The sequence below is a fragment of the Mugil cephalus genome, chromosome 21 (genome assembly GCF_022458985.1).
Source record: "Mugil cephalus isolate CIBA_MC_2020 chromosome 21, CIBA_Mcephalus_1.1, whole genome shotgun sequence".
In the NCBI taxonomy this organism is placed as follows: Eukaryota; Metazoa; Chordata; class Actinopteri; order Mugiliformes; family Mugilidae; genus Mugil; species Mugil cephalus.
The window spans coordinates 4,901,504-4,919,653 of NC_061790.1; the positions used below are offsets into that span (position 1 = coordinate 4,901,504).

The following is an 18,150-nucleotide window of genomic DNA, read 5'->3' on the forward strand; positions in this document are numbered from 1 at the left end:
AACCCAATTGAAGATGAAAGGATTCCAAAAACAAACGTAAAAAAAAAAAAAAAATCCAGATTGAACAAGAAAACAAAGCCAACAAAATGAGCAAAAGTGCAAACGTCTCCAATGTTAAATTGACAGAAAAGTGTACAAAAAACAATGAGAGCCAAGTCAGAATATTTTAAAATGCAACGTCATTAGAGAAAAAATGTTTCAATAGGGTTCATAGCTTTACTCTTGCAGGCAAACACCAAATACACTTAGTGGGGGGACTTACTGCGAAGGCTGCTTGCACAAAGGGCCTGAAATGCTACGTCGATGGATGTATTGCTCGCACTGTGTCGCACAAACACTCGGAATACTGTGCATATTGTATTAAAAAGCGGCAAAAACACATACGGTAATCGGAGCTAGCAATGGAGTAGACCAGTACGCCACTGGAAACTTGTTGAAACCAACACTGAAAGTCATTTATTACTTATTTTGGCTCGGAAACTTGAGTTTCATGCAACACAGTACGACAATACTCTTTAAAACAGAAGCTTCTCAAACCGTAGTGTCTACGCCATCAGCAGACAGTTCCTTTGTGCAACCAGCGTGTGTGTGTGTGTACTAGCCTCTAGACCTTTTTTGACTTACCTTAAATCGGTAACTAGATTTGGTAACTAGGTCGAATATCTGCAAAGTGTGTGCTCGCGTGTTGGTACAACAGAGCAGGGGAAGGACAGGTAGAAGGTTTGACCTCAACACAGATATGTCAACATCCGACCACTCCCCTACCCCTGGCCCGTTCCGGACACCACCCCCTCCCTAAAGTAATTCACTTTGCACAACACATATATAACACCACAGTTTAACATGCTTAGGGTAAGGCCTGTTCCTCTTGGGGCATGCCATGTAATGTAGCTGTGCTGTGTTATGATATCGTGTACTGTGGTCACGTGTTGCCATCTGAAAGGTAGCCCGCCATCCCGCCCGTATCCTTAAACCTATAGCTCAGCAACACCACAAGTGACCAACCAGAAGCTCGGCTAACGATGCATGGGGTCGTGCAAATTAACACACAAACAAATCCATCTTAACAGTTGGGCATATGCAGTGGCAAAAAAACAAACAAAACAAACACACGCACACTGTAGCTTCCAAAGAAAAGAACTAGGAATCACTCAGCCCGGCATCTCTGAAGCTCAAGGGTTCCCCACTGTACATATGTAGGTATGTCAAGTTTGTGCGCATGTATAGGATGTATGAGGATATGTGGTCTAAAGCCCTCTCTCTCGTTTAGGGGGGGAATTGTTTTACCTGTTGTGGATCTGAGAGTTGATGTGACAGTGGAGGATGTCATTGAAGGCAAGCAGTCGTCATCTTGGGAATAACCAGCCTGAATTGCACGGAGGTAACTGTGGCTTCGAGTGCGGAACGAACCAGGCAGGTCCAAGGCCTCCATGGCCTGGGATTCTACTTCACTAAAAACGGACTCGCAAACTGACTCAAACTGGCCATTGATCTCAGTCTCACTCACCTGAGAGACAAAAACAGGAATAGCAGTCCTTAATTTTTCCTCTTCCTTTCTCTTTCTCACTCTGATTCTTCCCCTTTGCACAGCAAATATGAAGGAGTGTTAGCATAAGGAAACGCCACTGTCAGATTCGACCTTAAACTGAATAAATGTCAGATCAAATGAAAAAAATAAAAAAATAAAAAAATGCAGATGACAGCAAAAACAGCAGAGAAAGTATCCATTTTGAGTTATAAAGCATTCAATTGACCACAAACCCCAAGGCAAGGATATACTATACTGTATATTAAATGCTACCAAAGCAGAAAAACACACTGTTGCCTAAATTCTTTGACTTGTAACTCTAGCAGGTGCCTTAGGAATGTCAAGATCATGCAACAACATCATGTCAATATGAAAAGGATCTGCCCTTTTTTCATTCTGCTCTGTGTAGTCCTAGTCTCTGTATAAGTTTCGGATAATGTTTGGATCATATACACTCACATATTTAACTAAATCATTCTTAAATCAACGGCCTGTGTTGCAGGTTAATACGCCCTGTTGCCTTATCACTTTAGAATTTCCCAGACAAATTTATATTTCATACAAAAATGAGTCGGGATTCAACGTTATTGTTAAACTGGGTGTTAGCGCCCCCGGCGGTTAGCTGACTGTACAACCCTTCTTTTCTTTTTGGCCAAAATCTCTCCTCCTGTTACTTCTCGTCCGTACAGAGGATTTTGCTGCTGGCTGTGTTGCTCACAGATCTTCACACTGTAGCAACCACGTCTTTCTCGTGCCACCGCGGAGGTCCAGAAAACAGACTCGCACAACTGTATAGATTCATAGCAGGGTATTAAAGAAGCGGGTACCTGAAAAGGTCGGTGTGTATTGTGAGGTTAAGACAGTAAACTGTTTCCTAGCATCTAACTGAGCGCCTTACTTGGCAAAAAGAATGAGCTCGGTTAACTAAAACAGACCACTCCTTTTGGTATTCTTAATACATGAGATAATTACCCTGCATGCCATGACAACAACAGCTTGGAAAAATCATTTATCAGTGACCTATTCCAAATATCTGATGCAAACTCCTCCTTTCTCTGATCTGATAATGTAAAGCTTCACCTTTCTCTACGGGACTGATTCAGAGGTAAACTATCAGTTGATCTATTCCTAGTCCAGAGCTGCACTTAGCTTGAGTTGAGATGGCGTGGCTACATGCTAACAGTCACCTGTGGACCTCCAATAAGGACACACCTGTGGATCTTCATTAGTGGATATCTCTGCTGTCCTTTACACAAAGTTACTAGTTAGAATACAACAAAACACAAGCTCTAATTCTTGTCTTGTCGAGCCTTGCTGCAACCCAGGCTCTGGATTAAGCTCCTATTTATTTAGATTGGCTTTTAATACCCAGTAGTGTCGTGATACTTATTCTCTTATGTGTTTTTTTTTTGTGCTCTATGAATGAAGTACTTTTACATTTTACATTTAGCCTGCAGACGTTGCCTCCGTGCGGTGCGTGGTGCTCCAGACTCACCTGGCTGACGCAGCTAGCCTGACTGAGGGTGCTGACGGCGCGCATGTAGCTCTGGTTGCGAGAACGGAAGGGCGGGGGATGAAAGGTGGTGGCAGGGTCCAGCGTTACGCTAGGGTGGGGCCGCATGTCTCTTGTGGTTTGCAAGTGGTAGCCTTGGCTGAACAAGGACAGAGACAGTTCAAATGTGGTTTGCATTTACGTGCGTGGCATTTCCTCATTCATGGCTGAATATTCATAACTGATAAATGATAAAAAAAAAAATCAAGCCGTGCATTATTTTTAACAACTTGAGTCACTTAGCTTCTAGTCTAGCTCCAAGTGTCTCAGGAGAAAACTGTGACTCTTCCGTTCTATTGCAAACATGTATAGCTTGACTCTACTTCTTATTAGTGAAACAATGAGAGCCACAATAATAAGAGATTAATACATTCTCCACCAGAGGATAAAAAAAACAAAAAAACAAGAGGGCTGTTTTGTTTGTTGACTAAAGCAGAAGCGATCAGGACCCCGCTGAGATGATGGTAACAGAAATAGCACTGAGTGGCGGCAGGGATGACGGATGCATGACGCCTCCCCAGGTTCACAGAATTTGGCTGTAACCGAGAGCCACGCTGCATGAAAACAAACAGTCACAGAGAACAATAATAGTGACTGGAAAAAAAAAAAAAAAAAAAAAAAAGCTGAGCAACCGTAGGAACTAGTTCCAGTGTGAAGGTGAGGCAGCACCCCCCGATTTACAGTACAGACATGTCAGTACAGGTTAATGGACAGACTGCAGCCTCCTAAACAACCGTGAAGTTGTATTAAAACTGAACTCTGAAAGCTTTTGTCAACCGCATGATTATTCCTTTTAACGTAAAACAACAAAAAACATGTTTTTAAGAAGCAAAGTGCATAAATGTCTACATCTTAAAAAAACATCAGCTTTATCGGTTCAGCCTGCTGCCCTGAGTCTGACACTGTGTCAATGTGACGGTTTTCATACAGACTCGTGGATGAGCCACAGAGCCTGTGTTCAGTACTGGGAAAACACTCAAAAAGGTCACAAATGCAAACCCATCTGTTACTACGCTACTCACTGGAGCTCTACTACTACTACAACCAACCTCATTACGCAGTTGCGGGTCAAACACTTAGCGAACAATGAAGAGCAAGTTAATAGTGTTATTGTAAATAATAAGCAGAGAACTAAGCACAAAACAGCGAACAGATACAGTTGTCCCGGCAACCGTAAAATTATAGCGCGGACCATCACAATAGCCGGCCCCTTTTATTTTGTAAAGCAGCCTCATATAATGTCACACGTATGAAAATATCTCGGGAACTAGTTGTAGCATCAGCAAACAAACGGTTTTACATGGATGGAATCCAGACAGAGCTTCAAATCTTATTAAGAAAGTTTATCAAACTACTGACTGCAAGGTTCAGTCCTTAGGGTTTTTGTCTTCAAAACTGCATCAAACAATAAAATTTAAGCCAGTAATGATTAATAGTTTGAGATGCACGCAATACTTTAAGGTGGAACCTAGAGAAAACCCGAGACAGTGAGTGGTAATATATATATTTTAACCTTTTAATTTTCCTCTGGGTCGTATATGAGTAAAAGCTGCATGTAATCTGTAATTTTCCTCTGATTTCATTGATTAAAGCCATTATAGGATTCAACCAACACATTTTTTCATAACAAAAAAAAAAAAATCAGGCAAAACCCAACAACGTCCTATTTTTTAACTGTGTGCCAACTTTCATTACTCAAGAACAACACCACTTAGAGTGATTCTGACTTTTTTTTACTCTTGGCTTTCAAAAGAGACTAAGACCATGCATAAGCTCCAATATATGTTCATGAAAAGCATTCAATTTATGTTGAAAAATAGTTGTTATTTTTTGCAAGGCTGGAATGACAAGAGGTTAAAGAACGTTAAATTTCTAAAAACGTGTGAAATGCACTGCAGGCTTTTTCATGATTTTATCTTACTTTGCCCCCTGAGCATCCATAAATCCATTAGCAGTGTCATGAAAAAAGCTGAAAAATATTTAAATCAACACTCAGCTGTGGCACAGACATAATGAGCTGGACAGGGAGGCCTACCTTTGGGAGTCTAGATGGTGTCTCTGCATGGCTGATTTGAGGACAAGAGCGTCGGGCCGAATGGCCTTCTGTGGAGAGGTCTTTGGGCTGGTGTCAGAGTCCCCACTTTCATCATCCACCTCTCCCATAGCTTTGACGTAGCTGCTGCTCCGCATCCGCCGACAAGGAATCTCCTCATCTTTATCACCCGGGTATCCACTCCACTCATCCTGGGGCACCTGTGGGAGATGACATCGCTGCGTTTTAATACTACAGTCATAACCGGTGTGTGTTATCGTTTTATAAGATGTTTCTGGAGCGAGAATCAATGCAGCTCGAGCGCAGACGTAACAGTGGGCTGTTGTGCTCAGAGACAAAATATCAGGCTCGCACAGGCTTGTGTAAGCGAGATATCATTTGCAAGTACAACGGGGCCCAATTAGCCAAACGAGTGCGAGAAGTGTAGCGGGCAAGAAGTTGGATAAGCTGATTCACGTCCCTGGTCTCGGTTTCTCATTCACCTCTCAGCTCAGGCTCTCAAATTAAACAAGCTCAATGCGTAGCCCAACCGCACACGGGAGAATCAGACCCAGTGGGTTCCTCTAAGTTCCCATCTGCCACCATGAACAGGCACTTTGTGTCGTGCTTCAGATGGAAAAGCCTTTACGTGGCTTTGAAAATTAACAAGATCCTTAACTTGAGTAGATCTCAAGCGTAAAGCTCTGCAAGTTTAGTCTATTCACATAATTTTCTCCAGTAATGATTCGCTGAAGTACATTGCAGTCGGCTTATATGAACTGGACTGTTGTTAACTTTAAAGGAGCTTATGCCGGACACTTGTGTCACATTTAATGATTAGTTTCACATTCACGTTTGCTGGTGACTTGGCTTGAGTGACGCTCTGGAACAATCTAATCAACTGTGACACAGCCCTGCAGAGATCACACCTCTCCAGAGATTCACATTCACATCTGAATGAAATTACCACGGATCAGAATCAGATCTTATTTTAATTCTTCTTTCTGTAATAAAGCTCATGCAGGAGGCAGCTGGAGACATTTAGGCAGATGAGTTTCAGATCATATTAGGTAGGCGTGGGCAGGAGCAAGTAGAACTAAAAGCATTAGAGCAGACGTCTTCAATGTTTTTTAGACTAAGGACCCCCAAACTGATGATGTAGAGCTTAAGTAGGGACCCCCTACCTACTATAAGTGTGCTATATTAAACTCGGCCTAGTGCTATTTATAAATATACATTTCATTTTGCATTCATCATTAAGCTTTCCCTTATCCCTTTACTAAAATATGTTGCATTCATGTTAATGTGGATTTAAAGAAGTTTAAATTTGTATAGGGAAATGTAAAATAAAAAAGTCTAATCAATCAAAGATTTTGCGAACCCCCCTGCAGTACCTCCGCGGACCCTCTAGGGGTCACAAAACCCCCTGTTGAAGACCTATGCATTAGAACAAACACAACAGATGAACACTGTCTTGGTTATGGAGTCCATTCATTGGATGGGATGGACTGTGAAAATGAATGCTTGGACATTTCTTAGTTTAAAAAATAAAAATGAAGAAATGTATATATTTTAATACATAACAACAATAATTCTCTTTCAAAAAAAACATACAGTAATAAGCAGTTTTATTCCCGAGTGTCTCTTAAGAGACAGCTGTGTTGAGGTTTTATTCATTATTTCCACATCACCAGTATGTGTTAATGCAAATTAACCATGCAGTACATTTTACACTTACCTAATTTAATCAGCTAATTAATGACAGTGTTCCAATACCGTGTTGAACTCTTAACACCTATACGTCTGAAGGGAAAAAGGTGTCTCCAAAGTCAGATATTTTTTTTTTTACAGAGCAGGAATCTTCTGCTGTGTTACTAATTCTTATGTAGTGTCAGACACAACGTTCTCACCTGCTGAAATGTGCAAAGTAAGTCACAGATGAAGTGCAATGAGCATGCTTCCTGACTTAAATCGTAAGATGATAGTAACAGACAGAGGCTGTACTGTGAGAGTACACCTTTGTGAAGCAGATACAATACAGAAGAAACAGAAACCACTGCAAACATGTTTGAAATTAAAACTCTTGCCTTATAGTTAAGATATGAATAATGATCTGACTTCACATTTTGATCGTAAGGTTTTCTATAATGACGGCTAAATGCATTCGTATATACGACTCCCAGAGTAGGAACAAAAAAAACAACCTGAGATGGAGCTTTCTATTTTATGTATCTTAAAAGGTGTGATCTCTTAGAAGGCTAAATGTTGTGTTTATTGCGCCTGAAGCACAGGAAATGAATTCAAAGCCTCTTAGGGAGGAAGTAGATTAGGAAGCAGATTTAAATTACAGTGTGAATAATTTTGCTGTGACAATGATTCAAGCTAGCTAGCCGTGGTTCATTAACGCTCTTCCGTTTTCTCTCCTAAAAAACCTTTTACCTGCTTGATCTTTCATGTAACAAATTTTGCTACTCTAAGTGCAGGGCTTTAGCTTCAGCAGCATCAGCACTTTGCCTAGAATAAACACAAGGACTGGGTAACCACTGTTTATTAGCCTGACACTGGCTGGAAGTATGTGGGAGAGTGTAAAGCGAAGGCCTTGTCCCATCTGTATTTTTTCCACTAGTGGGGGTGGTAATAACCAGAAGAATTGATTCCGGTGAGGGAATTCGTCATGCACTGTGTGTTTAACGTACACACAGAGATAAATTGATAGTTCTGACGCCAACATCAGACAGAAGCAACACAAAAAGACTGAAAAGTACCAAGGGCTGAAAGCATTGACTGTTTATACTTTGGATAAACCCATCGTGACGTCACCCGTTGGATTCTGAACCTTGAAAATGAAGCCAGACGTGGGCGAAGCCTGCGGTCGCCATGTTGGATGAGCTTTACTCCGCCCACACTCGGATACTCCAAATATGGACATGGGTAGGGGTTCGGTGTTGGATGTCGGATGTTGAGACCAGCTGCCACCTGCTGCACGCTACCACCTTTTACTCAAAGCAGGAACACCCTTAATTATGCACAATATTAACCCCTAATAGCATGGGGGTCTAAGGGGATTTACTCTCTTTTTGGAGCCTCAAGTGGCCACTCGATGAACTGCAATTTTTTTGCACTTTGCGTGGGCTTCACACCCGGAAGGGTGGCCGCTTGGCTGAAAGAGCAGCTGGAACACATGTGGAAGGAGAAATTACGTTCCTGCTGTTTGACCCATCCATTCGTTCACACGGTAGCGTGTACAGCTGGAGCAGTGGGAACTCAGGTAGGTCGCACCCGGGGAGCAAATTGGGGGTTAGGTGCTTGCTCAGAGCACCAAAGTCACCACCAGGGACCCTTCAACCCCCAAGCTGCACCTGTAACCACAAAACATCCGCTTCTATGTGATGAAGCTACTGCACAGATCTACCTTCCTGACATGTTTTGATGTGGAAAAACATGAACACAACAGATTTCTCACACACCAAACCATTACATCAATCTCACAGTGGTACTGCTCATCTGTTCTAAATAGAATGTAATTAAACAAAATAGTCAACATTAAAATACATATTAAAAAAAAAAGGTTTCTAATAACCCTTCTAATAACAGGAGGTCTCATCAGCATCAGAATAACTGATTCATTCATTAATTGATTGTTTGTTAATTACTTTACACTGCGTTATTATTGCTGCGAATGCCTACATATAACCAGGGTTCTCATGTGTTTTAATTAGATTGTAATGCAGCAGGAATCAACCTAATGTCTATCCACTTCAGCTCTTAAAAGCAATTACCCTCTGTTTCTGATTATTATAAGGATTACACTGTTTACATTTGCGCTTCTCAGATCTTACTCAGATTGAATGATTAATGTGGACAAAGTCGGGCTGATACTGAGGGATCTAAATCAGTTTTCCTCACAGATATGCTGCGGGTTCCTCCTACCGAAGATGGAGATTTAAGATGGCACTGTGTCACTCGCTAAATGATCTGGCAGCGTATTGATTAGGCATGTAGCAAGTACAACACTGTGTCAGTGCCGCGGTGCGGCTGTAACATTCATCCCAGTGGGCTAAGGCAGCCTTAGCTCTTGAAACAACAGCCTCAGGCACAGGACTGTCCTTAATGCTCTGCCACTTACTCACTTTACCCAATCATACGGCCTGGCTGTTTTTCTGCCACACTTGCTGAACGATTCTCACAGAAAGCAGAGTGGCAGATACTCCTGTTTTTCGCCTGCAGGTAGAGTAATCATTTCACCATCACTTCCATCCACCTCTCCCTTCCTCAGTCTTTTCCTTAACACCCAATATACTCCCTGACTTGACAGCCCTCTTTGGCCGGGTAGGCAGGTGAAAGAGTAGAAACCGTGAGACACTTAGATGAACACTTTTCTCCTCAGTGGGAGGTGGCAAATGGTGGGGAAAAGTAGAAGGCATTAGGGATGCTAATAATAGCACCCTATTGGTGCACCTTCGTCTGTTAAGGCTATTCTCCCCGACTGTTTTTGCAGTCAAGATAAAACAGGCTCTGAATCAATTGCTCAGCCCTGGACACCAATTTTGCAAAAAGGAAAATGAATGATGATTCCTCAGTGTTACGAATATTAGACATAAGGGACTACCCTTCATCCTTGCCTAACTTGGCAAAGTAACAAAAAGACACCCGTGAAAACTATCGCGCACACACTAATCTGCTTTACGTGCATTTACCCTGGCCCACTTGAGTAGAATAAAATGCAACTTTAGTCAGGAAACTGAATTAATTACTCTTTAAGACAGCAATAAAGTGGGGAAAAAAAATAAAAATCTTTCCCTACTAATGCGCAACCATCGATTGCGTGAGGCTGTGGTTAACAAGGCAGTCATCACTCATGGACGCTCTGCGCCAGCTCATTAGCATTAGCTTATTTCTGTGCTCATTTCACCTGAAATAACCTGTTTGGCTGAGCCTCTGAGGCACCTAGACAGACAAGCTGCTTCACACCATCATTAGTTACTATCACACTGAGGCTACTTTGTAGAAAAACATCCTTGGGATACGTCTTCTCAATGCAGAAAGGCATTCCATAGCGCCATGCAGCAGATGTGAAACTATTGCATCCAGTAAAAAGAAAAAAAAAAAAGATCACGGTGGCCTTTTTAGACATGGCTGAACAATTACTATTAAATGTTTGGCTCCTATAATTTCCTCTCAGTTTGCCGGTTAGTTGTTGGCTTTTGAATGCAGTTTACTCAGTTCAGAGGTAATGTTTTTACAGCTTATTTAGTGCTGGCAGGTGCATGAGAATCAGCTGGATATTAAACACCCACTGACAGAAGTGCAGTCTATTATCCAGTTGCCTCCATAATTTTACCTGCAGCATTAACTCACAGATAAAGTCTCGTTGGGTAATTTTAGCATACAGTACCAAACTCTCCGAGTGCAGGTGCCCCAAGAGACGTCATAGGCTATGTTGAAATGTGCACATCCTTCAGAAGCAGGACACCTGCTCAAACGTTAGGCTTGTTACAGTAGAAACTCTAATGGAGACATCGGGATGAAGTTTCATTCAAAATTGCCTAGCATCTTCAAGAAGATTTTATTTCTGTATGAAAACCAAGGATGAGTTAATGTATGTAATTCATTTAAACTGTATTATTAACTGGAATTCACACACAGTTTCTCACCTTCAAAATATGCTTTAGGGTGTTAGGGTCTCAATTCTTGTATTTATGGCTACATAAAAAGTAAATTATTAGTTTGTTTGAAAAATAGCCCTTTCATGGTCTACGTCACTGTGACGTCACAATGTTAGCTGGAGGCAAAACAGAGGGAAGCTTGAAGCCAACACTGTCACTTGCAACCATGAAAATGGCATCTTCTTGCATTTTTAGGGACCAAAATCGAAAAAGCAAAAACACTAACTTGAAGTTTCATCACATATCAGTCACTACCAGTCGTAGACAACTTTGGTTTGGCTTTGGTGATTAAAATAAAGGACTGGAGTGAGACAATCAAGAAGGCACACACTTCATATCAGACAAGATTAATATGTAATGCAGCATCAGTTTCAGACTGGAAAACATTATGGGTCAGACTAAATCGAAATTACGTTAAGTTAATGCTTATTCAGGGGATTCTTGTTACTTGTTAATGCTAATGCTAACTGCGACCTAACGCAAGCTAACGTGTTTCAACGGTGTTCAAGCAGAAGTTGCATTTGCTACGTTACCCTCCACAGTGGTTCCACTTACTTCTTGTAATATCTTTGTTGGAGAGGCTTCACTTGATAAAGACAGAACAAACTTCATCCCCTCTGTGTCCTCCTATGGCCAAGTGGTTCATCCGGTGAGTGAGAGTGAAAGGGTCGCTGAATTTAGTCCCATTAGTCGGAGTCAACTTTTTAAAATAACACTCACTGACTCTCTAAAATATTTCCTCGTCCATTTGTGCAAAAACAGTCCATTGAAATGTGCTCACAGCCGTTTACAAGCTATAGTGTTTGAGATGTTTGGCATCCGGCTAAGCCCCGCCCCTCAAAAATAACATTGTTTACAAACCGTGAAGGGGTCTGTAGCTTAGAAATTAATTTGTAAAATTGTGCACTGCATGAGATTGTAGTTTCTAGAGCTTGCATGTTATTACGGGGAGGCTTTCTTCTCCATGTCTGTCTCTTTAAGACGACTTTTAAGTGTCATTTATGATTTTTTCCCCCCCATATCCAGCAGTCCAGGGTGCTTTTTATTGTTGTTCTCTTGCTTCACTCTAACCTTTCTGCCTTGGCTAGCCCAAAGGCTTCACACTCGCACACTCACAAGATCATGTCAGCAGCTTTCACCACACAAGCTGTCGTCCTTATCACCAGCGGACACAGACCTAAAAGATCCAGACATCAAATAGACAAAATCTGATGAGCAAACAGAGTGCTGACCAACGACATCTGTACAGATCTCCCCTCACTTACTCCACTGAACGAGGCCCTCACTGTGGACACGCTCAGTGCACAATGTGCCCGTGTGGCAGCTGTAGGATCCCGGCCTGCTGACACATACGGTTGTCAGATGCCAGTGAGAGAGCCTCTCTATTGACAGAGGCTTCCTGTTGCACACATACAACTGCACTTTGTACCACATAGCATCAAAATCCATGTACTGAAGATCATCTTCTCCCTCTACGAGCAAAGAAAGAACCGTTTATAGGTTTATACGAATGCAGGACTATTCAAAATCATCATCACTCGTAAAAGCAGAGATTGTAATGCTGATTCCTGTGCATGCACACACCGATCAACCACAACATTATGACCACTGACAGAAAAAGTTAATAACATCGACCATCTTGTCACAATACAATGTTCTGCTTGGAAACTTATGGAGCTGGTGTTGGTGTGGATGTTACTTAGACATGTACCACACACCGAGACTAAGCTCCCACCCCAATGAAGATTAGGTTGCAACCTAACAAAGGCCCACACATAAAACGGTTTTAAGAACAATTAAAAAAAAATGTTTTGACCTGGCATCCAAATTCACTAGATCCACTCAACCAATAGGTCCCCACTAACAACATTCTGTTGCCAGCCACCACAGGACACCTTCAGAAGGTCCATGTCCATTCTCTAATAAGACACAACTGTTTTGGAGACCTACACAATATCAGGTAGGTGGTCATAATATTATGTCTGATCGGTGTATATGTTTTTTTTTCTTTTTTCTTCGATCATAATAAACCGAGGTAAATTCAGGACAACTTTTCCTAAGAGAAGTGTTCTCCGGAGGTGCACACAGCCAGTGCACCATTTCTTCAAGTCACATTTCAATAGGCTCTGAAATCCATGTCAGCATGTTGCATTATTTGTAGACCATAAGTTACCTCCATGTCAAGCCATTTGAATCAGGACTGTAGGCTTAATATTTTCATACTGCGCCCACTGTGAGTCACCACGGATAAAAGCTCAGTGCTGAATATTGAAAGTAAAAAGAATCAAAGATGGCTGAAAGCTCAGACTCTTGGCTTCTGACTGTGTTTTAGAACCCAGTGCCGGTGGCTCAACAACTACAGCAACAGTACGTCAGTGGAAGAAAAGACAGGGGCCTAAAGAGTAATGTCTATATGTGGGTGTTGTGAACAACCTCCAGCTGAACAGCATGTGTTTTTCGTTAAGAAACCAAACCTGCGGGTCTTTAAATTGCAGTTTAGCTTAGTGCTTTCCCCTACGACATTGATTCAGCCAATTGAACTCCATACGTCTTAATAGACAATAGCTCCCTGGGGTGACCACACAAAAGGGAATCCCAGTCAAAGATATTGAATTCTCACACTTGCGGACGCTGTAATTGCCCTCAGGAGGGAAACGGAAAGAAAGGTAGAATCCAGATGCCTCCCTGGCAGGATTTCTAATCAATACATCAATCACTGCATTTTACTCACAAGGGTCTCACGGAGATGAGTGGACATTGATCTCAATTATTGTTTGTTATATTTTCAGATATGTCAGGCATACATATGCATTTACTGCCCTTTCAATCTACCGCTGAAATCCAGCCTTAAGCACTTTGTCCATTTAGGACACGTATAAAGAAATGCACCACTTACCTGCAGGTAGTGACATGTCCGCGATGAAGGCTTGAGGTCCGTGTGCATCATGGGTTTCTCTAAATTAAGCGATGACTTCCGATAGGCCTCTTTGGCCTGGCTGACCGTTAGCGTCGACCAGGAGCTCCTCTTCATGAACTTTCCCTCAGGTGCCATGGCCATGCTCTCACAGGCCGAGCACTTGACATCGTTGTTACTCCTAGAAGTCTTGAGCGACAGGTCTCCAAAGTGGTGGCTGTGCATGGAATCTGGGTAGCAGTGGCTGACATGTTCCCCGTGGTGCCGCGACATGACACTGGGTGTGCGGTAGGTGCTGTCACTGTCCAGGTTGTCGTCTGAGCTCCACCAACCTCCAGAGCGGTGCTTTCGTTCTTTGCTCTTGCTCCTCTTGCTACCATGTTTGGTGGAGTGGTGACCGTGATGGTGATAGCCCCCCGCTCCCCCTCCTATCATATCACCCTTTGTGCCGTTCATCTTGGACGACCCCTCCAGGGAGTGGGACTTGGTGAAGAGCTTCTGGACGGAATGAACAAGGTGTCTGATGCGGCCAGGACTCTCGCTGCGTTGCTCAGTGGTGGTGGAGGTGCGCTGGTACTGTAGCGTGTGGAAGCCGTCGCGGTGTAATGGCAGTTGTTTCTCAAACTGGTCCAGTAGGTTAGCGGGAAGGCGGTTGCTCTTGGTGCCAGCGTGGTGGGCAGAGGCAGCCGCCGCAGCTGCAGCAGCGGCGACAGCCGGGGAGGTGGCGGAGGCTGTGATGGCAGCGCAGTCGTCCCGCGTGGCTGAGTCATAATACTGAGAGCTGTAGTGCATTCTGGGGAAGGTGCTGCTGGAGATGTGGTCAGACGCAGCGGGTGGAGGCATCATGACGGGGGACATCATCATGCAGTCAGAGTGGATAGAGCTGCGCGGTGAGTAGCGGTGGTGGAAGTCCATGGGGCAGCTCTCTGTGGGGCTGAGCAGGTAGGACGAGTGGCGGGAGTCGGAGCCATGGTGCGCGTGGACGTCATGGACGTAGGGATCGTAGTCCAAGCCGTGGGGTAAAGGAATCTGGTGCTGGGAACGGCTGCCCGATAAGCCCTTCATGTTCCTGGCTGGAGGGAGGCGTCTGCCTTCATTGACCTTTCGAGACGGGGACCAAGATGGAAACTTCTGGTCTGTTTCAGAGAAAGGGGGAAAAAAACAAAAAAAACAAGATAAACAAGAGATGCATCAAGCTGAAGAAAGAATTGTTGGCAACCACAAAGAGTCTTTCCAGTACAAATCCCCATAAATTCAATTGTTATTGTCTGCATTCTCTAAGATGATGGATTAATACTCCCATGGGGTACTCTCTGCATCTACCCCGCTACCCTAATGACAACAAATCTCTTTTTCTCAGAGGCACACTTTTTATATGCATGTACATAAATGTAAATAGAGTTTCTTATTATTCTAATGTTATCCTAATTAATCCCGTCTCCAGCGCAGTATGTGCTGAGAGGCCAGTAACATGAGCACTGTGTGCAAAGGACAAACCATGTTAAAGGAGAAGTTATAATTTGGAAAGGTCGACATCCTTAATGATGTCTGACATGTGGGTTAATCTGCAGTATTAAAAAAGATAAACACAACACCTGTCTTTAAACTGCTTTTAATATGATATGACAAGACCAATTTCCCTTTTTAATCAAGCATATTTTTAGTTTTCTGCTGGCAGTAAAAGGCCAATATACTGTATATACACTACAGGTCAAAGGTTTTAGAAGAGCATGAAGTATCCACTGCTATAGCGGGTCAGGGCTTCATCCTACACAAGATAATGACCCCCAACTTTAGTCCAAGCTATACTAGAACTACCTCAGGATAAAAACAAGATGGAAAGCTTGAAAACATGGAGTGGATGGCCCAGTCTCTAGACTTTAACCCCACAGAGCTGGTTTGTGATGAACTTCAGTTCTTTATTTAGTCTATGCCTTAATTTCAGAACATTACACACATTTCATTAAAAAAAAAAAAGAGAAAGAAATATTGTTGTAAAACTTTTGACCGGTAGTGTATAGTTCAGAAGTTTATTATTAGTTAGAATTTAATGATAGATTACCAGAGTAGACACACTGTTGACAATAAAAAGGCAGAGGACGAGCTAACACAAATGATCAAAGATTATTTAAATTGGTGAGGATGGACAACCAGCTGCCACATCTAAAGACAGCGTGAAGGCTCTAAGATCAGCCACCATTACTAGCTTCAGTTTTTAAAAACAATAGCCCAGTTTGCTCCATGTCCTCTGATGTAGCACTTGATTGGAAAAGAAGATCAGGTTCATAAACCAATCCCATAGCGATATCAAAAGTAGCAGAGCTGATTTAGTAAAAAAAGAAGAAAAAGAAGAAGAACTGACTCCTCTGGAATCTAAAGTAGACATTTGCTGGAGAATTGGTAGCTGTACACCTAATTATCTTGTGCACTTACCAACACATTCTTCTTGACTTCAAAGCGACTTTTGGATGGGAAGCTTTGGTAGCTTCTGCATGTGGGGTTAAACAGTTCAGCCTACCATCCTAAAATCTTTTGTTCTGCTTGTCTTTGGAAAATAAGCCTCCCACGAGTATTTCTTTATTATGTTCGCACTGTACAATAAGAATAATAAGCTCTTAGTTCCCCCAAAACTTTGTATATTCAGCACATGAAAATCTGAACAGAAAATCCATATTTTCATCACACATCATGATATTATGATATGCGAACACCATATAGGTCCATAGAATGAGAGTACACATCTCCACCTGCAATCCTGTGGTCATCTGTGGTGAAAGAAAAGCAGACGCGCTCCTGGAGTTTGATATTTAGCTCTGAGAGCTGTACTTGAACTCTGAAACTGATCATTAATACGTTCCTGCTGAATATCCAGTACCTGTCTCCATTTTTAATTTCCAAATTTTTATTAACGCCACAGATATTTGTTTTTCAACAGGAGCCAACTGCCACCTTGACTTTGTTAATAAAGGGAGCTGAGAGAAATAAAAATCCTTCCACTTTACCAGGAGGTGCTATTTCAAAGACAGAACGAATTAGAGGATACTGAAATGTGATTATTATTTAATCAATGTGAATTATCACATGCTCTAACAAGTAATCATTTAAATCGTGACATGTTGCCACTTGATCCTGTAATCCCACTAAAAATAATCAATTATTTCCCCGCTGTTCATTAGATTTTTACTGTTTTTTTGTCAAAGCTACACATACTCATTTTCTTTGTCACGCATTCCCCGCACGAATCCGGTCCTAATTCTGTTTTTACGTAGCCTATCACGACACCAAGAGACCTTTTCAACAGAAACCCGTGAAAATGAGCAGCATCATTAATAGCACCTGTCCCAGTATGTGGTAAAAAACGCTGTAAGACAGACAGGGAGAGTGTGTTGAATGCCAGTCCCCTGTAATTAATTCCTTTAGGTTCTCTGCAGCAGGAAACCCCAGTCTGGAACAGTGCACAACGTCTTACATAACGCTTGGGATCTCTGATCTCACACACACCATTTTCAAAGGAGCCAGAAATAAAAATGCACCATTGTCATGGCAACCGCAGCTAGGAGAGGGAGGGGGGGTATGGGAGGGGGGGGGTTCTGAAACCCTGAAACTGTAATGGGAATTTCAAGGTTGTTTGGGGTGGATCCCCGTTTTTGGAAAAATGTGCTGCAATTTGTAAAAGTACGATTTTAAACAGTAAAAAAGAAAAAAAAAAACATCTTAAATTAGATTCTCAATCCACGCTGCATCCGTGTCCCAAAAACCTTAAACACTGCTGAGCTTTATATGATTTAAAGATCGCTTTGACTGCGTTATCACTATTAAACACATTCATGAAAAGGTCAGACATGCTAAAACATTTCCTTTTCTATTTTTAGCAGAGGTTGCCCAGTCATGGTTAACACTGAAACTCTGAGCAGGAGGTTGGTAGATGTAGTGCTATGCCAGTGTAACTTCATTGTAATAATCACTCTGCAGAGAAACTAGTGCTATCCCCCCCTGCATCACCCCCATCCCCACCCCCCTCCCTCTTTATCTCGTTTCCACCATCATAGCTCTCTGTTGTCTCACTAAGTCGCCTCTCACTATCTCACAAATCCATCGCGGTGAAGTAGATGACATCAACTGGTTGCTGAGGCAACAAAATGTGTCAAATTAAAGCTAACAATAGTAATGAATGCAGAGAGACAGTCCGTGTGTGTGTGTGTCTGTGTGTGTGTGTGTGTGTGTGTGTGTCTGTGTGTGTGTAATGTAGTCTACTTCCAAACACAGTGATTAAGTCATCAGACGCAGAGCAGCTGAGCATCGATCAGTTTACAGTTTAAATGTAGTTTTACTTAAACACTGAAGCCTTCGCCAACTAGACACGAGAGCAAAAATGATGAGTTAAGCTTTTACATTGAGTTTGTGTTTACAATTTTGTAATTTCTGCTCAGATCGATTTCTGTAATATTTACAACAGAG

At 42.3% G+C, this 18,150-nt stretch overlaps 1 protein-coding gene across 3 annotated transcripts in view; it reads right to left on the reverse strand.

Annotated features, from left to right (window-relative positions):
- Window positions 1-18,150, reverse strand: part of LOC124999006 (disks large-associated protein 2-like) — a 103,593-nt gene that overhangs the window by 34,374 nt on the left and 51,069 nt on the right. For all 3 annotated transcript variants that reach the window (XM_047573737.1, XM_047573738.1, XM_047573739.1), the window contains 4 exons: window positions 13,675-14,828; window positions 5,116-5,333; window positions 3,024-3,180; window positions 1,288-1,507 (listed from right to left, as the gene is read on the reverse strand). In XM_047573737.1, the coding sequence (XP_047429693.1) occupies window positions 1,288-1,507; window positions 3,024-3,180; window positions 5,116-5,333; window positions 13,675-14,828 (1,749 nt within the window). The remainder of the gene's footprint in view (window positions 1-1,287; window positions 1,508-3,023; window positions 3,181-5,115; window positions 5,334-13,674; window positions 14,829-18,150) is intronic.